This window comes from Orycteropus afer, unplaced genomic scaffold (assembly GCF_000298275.1).
Source record: "Orycteropus afer afer isolate SDZICR_OR568_19922 unplaced genomic scaffold, OryAfe1.0 scaffold00075, whole genome shotgun sequence".
Lineage (NCBI taxonomy): Eukaryota > Metazoa > Chordata > Mammalia > Tubulidentata > Orycteropodidae > Orycteropus > Orycteropus afer.
This window is the reverse complement of record NW_006921662.1, coordinates 10,759,013-10,765,598: the sequence shown is the minus strand read 5'-3', so window position 1 is coordinate 10,765,598 and position 6,586 is coordinate 10,759,013. Positions and strand designations below refer to the sequence as shown.

The following is a 6,586-nucleotide window of genomic DNA, read 5'->3' as shown; positions in this document are numbered from 1 at the left end:
TATATATATATATATATATATATATATATATATATATATATTCTTATTCACCAATTGCCATCAAGTCAACTTGTGGCGATCCCATGTGTATCAGAATAGAATTGCACTCCATAAGCTTTTCAATTGCTTATTTGACTGAAGCAGATCATTAGGCTTTTCTTCCAAGGTACCTCTGGGTGGACTCAAACCTCCAACCTTTAGGTTAACAACCAAGCACATTAAACCTCTGCATCACCCAGGGACTCCGTATATACATATGTGTTTATTGTCGCTTGTCTATCTCTTGCAGTTAGAATTTAAGCTTTTTTGTTCACTGATGGATCTCAAGCCCCTAGGATCAGTGCATAAATGCTTAATGAATTAAATGAAATAATCTATGTAAAGTACTAAAAGTGCATAAACAGGACCAGGCACACAGTAAGTACTCAATAAATAACAACTAAGCGAAGAACCAAGAACCACAGAATTTGTGGACTAGAAGGGATCTCACAAATCATCCAGTCCCAACTAATGTAGGCAGGTGTCACCTCTGTAGCACCCTTCTGAGCAGCTGTTGAGCTGTGCTTGAGCACCTCCAGGGACAGGGAACTCACTATCTCTTGAGGCAGCTCATTCCATCTTGGGGCAGTTTTCACTTTAGTGTTCTTCCTTAAACTAAAACTACTTTGTCATTCTGTCTCTCTGGGTTTTGGCATTTATAAAGTGAAGAAACAGAAGTTCCCCCCAAACTCCAACTGTTTTTTACTCTATTATTGAAGCCATGGCTTTCTGAGATTAAATTTTGCAGACTGCTGTCCTTCTTCTCTCACCTCAGTTCTGCCCAGACAGCCCTCCTGCTTAGAACCAGCTCTCCCTTATAGCTCAGAGATACCACTTCTAGGAACCCTTTTCTGCTAAAGCCACTAATTTAAACCTTGGCCCACTTTGAGGGGGCATGAACACAAACACACACACACACACACACACACACAAATACCTCATGACTAGAAATGCCTTCTGTCTAATTTCTATCTCACCTACTATAATTTTCAGTCCAGTTCCCATGACCTTTAAAGTTGTTACAGTGTTATGGATTAAATTGCATTCCCCCTTCCCTAAAATAAGGGAGCTCTGGTGGTGTAGTGGATAAGGCATTTGGCTGCTAACCAGAAGCTCAGCAATTCAAACCCTCCAGCTGCTCCACAGAAGGAAGATGTCTCCTTCTATAAAGATCTACAGCCTCAGAAATCCAATGGGGGTCACTATGAGTCAGAATCAACTCGATGGCAATGAGTTTGGTTTGGTTTTTGGTTTTCCCTAAAATATGTGTGGGAATCCTAACCCCTATACCTATGGATGTAATCCTATTTAAGAATAGGGTGTTTGTTGTTGTTACATTAATGGGGTCATTCTAGTGTAGGGTATGTCCTAAACCTAATCACTTCTGAGTGATAATGAGAGCAGCACAGACACAGATGTGAGCAAAACCAGGAAGACCCATGCCATGTGGAGATCACCAAGGAAATGAGGAATCCAGGGCTATAGAAAGAAGCTGAAAGAGACAAGGTTCTTCCCCTAGAACTGAGAGAGAAAGCCTTCTCCTATAAGCAGTGCCCTGAATTTAGACTTCTAGCCTCCTAAACTCTGAGAAAATAAATTTCTGTTCTTTAGAGCCACCACCTGCGGTATTTCTCAGTATTGGGAAACTAAGACACATAGCATAGTAAAAATATAAAGGCTTTAATGTCAGATCAACCTGGGTTTAAATGCCAGCCCTGACTCTAACTAGTAGTATGACACTTAGTCTCTCTCAACCACACTTTCCCCACAGGTGAGATGGGTTCATATACCTCGTTGTTGTGACAATTCAATATAATAATGAATGGAAGGGCTTAGTCCACGATTCAATATAATAATGAATGGAAGGGCTTAGTCCAGCCCCTGGAACATCACAGCCACTCAGTAAACAGTACCACTGCTAGGATGACGTTGCTGATTATTGTGTGTGCTTGCTCTCTCTGATCAAAACAGAAGCTCCTCAGGGAAACTGGCTCAATAGTACCTTATGGACTAAGGAAAAGAGCTTTCAACTGGGTGTCAAGAGATAAGGGTTTTAGCCTCATTCTATAACCATGTGGCTGAGAGGCTTAGTGGAACTCAATTAACTTCTACTGGACTTGTTTTCCCTCCCCACCTGTAAAATGAGAACTTTAAGAAATCTCTTTCCTGTAAAAAAAAAAAAGGCTTTAAAAGGATGTCTAAAGATATAAGAGGGAGCTCTGGTAGCACAGTGCCTAAGGCACTTGACTGCTAACCAGAAGGCTGGCGGTTCAAACCCACCAGCCACTCCTCGGAAGAAAGATGGGGCAATCTACTTCTGTAGTGATACTGCCTGGGAAACCCAAGGAGGGGTCGCTATGAGTTGGGGCGACTTGACAGCACATAACAACAACAACAACAAAGATATAAGAAGATGCTTCTAATATGTGAAGTAGAATAAAAAGCAGGTACATAAGTAGTTGAGGTAAGGAAAGTGAAAATGCTTTGTTGTTGTTGTTATGTGCTGCCGAGTCGGACCTGACTCATAGCAACCCCTCCTTGGGTTTCTGAGGCAGTATCACTACGGAAGTAGATTGCCCCATCTTCCTTCCGGGGAGTGGCTGGTGGGTTTGAACCGCCAGCCTTCTGGTTAGCGGTCAAGTGCCTTAGGCACTATGCCACCAGAGCTCCTGAAAATGCTTTAGAAACCCTGAAATAGTCAAGATTTAAGAGCTGATAATGACTGTGGAATCTGGAACCTGGGATTCTCTCCTGGGGGCTGGGGCAGAGTGGTCTCAGGGAGGGTTTCCATATCGCTGGGTGGGGCCAGGCTGACAGACCTCTAGGAACCTTGGCACATCCTGGTTCTGAGTGGGGAACTGCCCTTGTCTCCCAGCCCTATCAATCGTTGGGGAGGGACAGGGGCAGCTGGCCTGGCAGGCTGCTGGGCAGAGACAAAAGATTCCCTTTCAGTCCCAGTGGTAACAGAGGGATAGCTGAAGAGGAGAACACAGGTTTCCCTCACAAGTCAGCCCTCGTGCCTGGGGTGGGGCAAGCTGAGAGTTCTGGGACAGGAGGCTATGCAGTGTGGTGGCAGAAGCACTAGATTTGGAGTCAGGAGACTTGGGTTCCACCCTCATTCTGCTATCATACCTGTGTAACTTGGGCTGTTACTCTTTCCTGTGCCTCAGTTTCCTTGTCCATAAAATGGAGACACTAACTAGATCTTGTGTGGGACTTGGTGGTTCAGTTATAGAATTCTCCCCTTCCACATGGGAGACCTGGGTTTGCTTCTCAGCCAACACACTTCATGCACAGCCACCACTCATCTGTCAGTGGAGGCTTTCAATGCTGAACAGGTTCCAGTGGAGTTTCCAGACTAAGACTGACTAGGAAGAAAGGGCTGACAATCTACTTCTGAAAAATCAGCCAGTGAAAGCCCCATGAATGACAACAGTCCAATCTGCAGCCAATCATGGGGATGGTGCAGAGTTGGGCAGTGTTTCACTCTGTTGTCCACAGGGCTAACTTGGTGGCAGCTAATAACAACAATAACAACTAGATCTCATACAGATTTGGCATTCTTTGGTTTTAGGTGGAGAGACCAATGGTATTCACAGAGCCCTAAGAAAACCTTGAGAAGTTACACACCCCCAGTCCTATCCCCTGTCCCACTTTTTACTAAAAGCAAAGGATTTAGCTCAGAAAACAACCTATGCCCTTGAAACTGGATGTTAGGAAAAACCAAAAACCAAACCCACTGGCCAACTCATAACGATCACCATTTGGGTTTCCAAGGCTGTAAATCTTTACAGAAGCAGATTGCCTCATCTTCCTCCTATGGAGCAGCTAGTGGGTTCAAACCACCTACCTTTGGTTAGCAGCCGAGTGCCTTAATCACAGTGCCATCAGAGCTTCCTGTGTGTTAAGAAGGATTTCCTAAAATGTGTCAACTCATGGAAACATTAACAGCTTGTTCTCTAGCTTTTGAGCCAAGCAGGTAACATAAATGATTGCAGTGGGCCTGGGGTACCTGGGGGAATACGGAGTACCTACCCATTTTAAGAGGGTGCATTACATTCAGTCTAGTTAGTTGTGTCCATGCTAAAATGTGTTGATAGAGCTTTCCATTTTGCAAGAGAAGTCAGAAATCCAGAATTCTGTGTAAGATCTCCTAGTGTTTAAATCCTAGCAACTAAATTCACGATTCTTAAAATACTTTGCAGGCCAAACAAAACACATCTGTGGGCCAAATTCTGCCCATGGATGCCAGTTTGGGACCTCTGCCACAGACTCTGTTAAACAGATCTTTTCTGCAAAGAGAAGGAGGAGCAGATTGGATGACATCCCATACAAAAGATGTAAGTTCAAAACATAGAGGCTCAGATCTGGGATGGTGGCAGGACCAGGGCCAGAAAGACCCTTCTCCTCAACTCAGAGGGAATTATCACCACCAGTTGCCATAGAGTCAATGCTGATTCATGGCGACCTCCTGTGTATCAGAGTAGAATTGCTCTGAAGGGTTTGCAATGGCTGCTTTTTCAGAAGTAGATTGCCTGGTCTTTCTTCCAACCTTTTGATTATCAACCAAGCACATTAAATGTTTGCACCACCCAAGGACTCCAGAGGGAATTAGACACCTAACTTAGATATTGGGTTCAGCTTGAGTCTTCTTAGGGTACACACAAGCCAAAAAAAAAAAAAAAAAACCAAACCCACTACTATGGAGTCGATTCCAACTCATAGCAACCCCCACTGAGTTTCCAAGGCTGTAAATCTTTACAGTAGATCGCCCATCTTCCATCCACAGAGCAGCTGGTGGGTTTGAACCACTGACCTTCTGGTTAGCAGCCAAATGCCCCAAATGCTGGGTCACTAAGTTCATAGACAAGTAATGAAATTCAGACCTAGGGGTGGAAATCTCATAGAAGGTGATGCTAAAGAGAATTGACTTCTTGTATGTGAAGAATTAGAGGTGAGCAGATCAAATCCTCAAATTGAGATAAGGATTCAACAAGGGAGACTTTACTACCACCACCCAGAATAGGACATGGAAACAGACGGAGGCACTTCTATTTCTGGAGATAGATCCCCAGACCTGGGAGTCAGAGCTGGAGGAGATTTGTGTCAGGGAGGTGGCCTGGACTCCTGGTGTGCTCACCGATGGAAGCTGTCTACCATCTTCAGGTGCACCCGCAGGTCCTTCTTGGTGAGGTGATCCAGCATGCGGGCGTCCACCAGGCACTCCATGAAGTAGCTGCGGTACTGAGGTAGCCCCAGACTGGGCAGCCATTCGTTCCCAATCCATTCATGGTTCATGTCCCCATAGGCCAGAGTCTGGGGGAACAAGATGGGGAAGGTGATAGGGAAGAATCGCAGTGCCAGCAGCTTGCAGCACACAGACCTGGTTGGGAGAAACATTAATCCATTCTACACATGAGGGAAGAAGGGCAGCTCGATGAAATTTCAACTCATTTCCACAAATAGCTTGGTAGCGGTAGGAGAGGGGGAGTTTAAATGGAACTTATTTAAGATCTTCAGATAATAAAATCCCATGCACATAGCAATTATTTAATGAACTAATGAATAGAACCAGGGCCCAGAAAGACCTTTCCCCTCAACTTGGAGGGAATGAGACACCTAAATTAGATGTTGGGTTCAGTTTGAGTCCTCTGAGGGAAAACACAGAGAATTCAGGAAACCAAAGACAAGTAATGAAATTCTTTCTGGGCAGCAGATAATATAGAATCTTTCTGTCAACTCTGGAATGCATTTTTTTTTTTTTTTAATAGCAGACTTAAGGAGCACTGATGGTGCAGTTGTTAGGACATTCAGCTGCTAATCAAAAGGTTGGTGGTTTGAACCCATCAGCTGCTCCTCAGAAGAAAGATGAGGTATTCTGCTTTTGTAAATATGTATAGCCTTGAAAACTCTATGAGGCAGTTCTACTCTGTCCTACAGGGTCACTATGGGGTGGAATCAACACCATGGCAATGAGTTTGGTTTGGGTTTTTGGTATAACAGATTTGCCTTCTTAATTCTGGGTATCCCACTGAGCCCAGCAGTCAGGCTGTGTTATGGGGACATATGGAGAGTTAGAGGAAAGCCAGTGTGGCTCTGTGAAATGGCTGGCCTCACACAGTGCACAAGGGAGTTAGTTAAATGTTGGCAAAAGACATAACAATAGAGGCCTGCACCAAATAGCCAGAACTCAGTTCTCTATTCCTGGTCATCTACTCCAAGAATTCCTCAGGTCCTTTATTATGTTCCTTGGCTCTCAGAGGCCTCTCTGCTCAGGCGTCACCACCTCAGCAGTGTCTTCCCTGACCACTGCATCTTTGGAAAGCTTTAGTTTTAACAACAACCCTCCATCATTCTCTTTCCTTACCCTCCTTTAGTCTGAAAATTTTTCTTTTGTTCTTTTAAAATAAAGTTGTTAGTCATATAAAGATATATGTAATATACATTAGTTATTAAGAATGAAAATGAAGGGGGAAGTACAGAATGGAATTTCAAACTCTCATGGACTCCAGACTTTCTGGAGCCATGGAAGCTGGATGAACCCCTG

General features: G+C 44.2%; 1 protein-coding gene across 1 annotated transcript in view; it reads right to left on the bottom strand.

The window, feature by feature from the left end:
- Window positions 1-6,586, bottom strand: part of PPFIA4 (PTPRF interacting protein alpha 4) — a 50,623-nt gene that overhangs the window by 16,503 nt on the left and 27,534 nt on the right. The window contains exon 24 of the mRNA XM_042780978.1: window positions 5,180-5,355. Within this exon, the coding sequence (XP_042636912.1) occupies window positions 5,180-5,355 (176 nt within the window). The remainder of the gene's footprint in view (window positions 1-5,179; window positions 5,356-6,586) is intronic.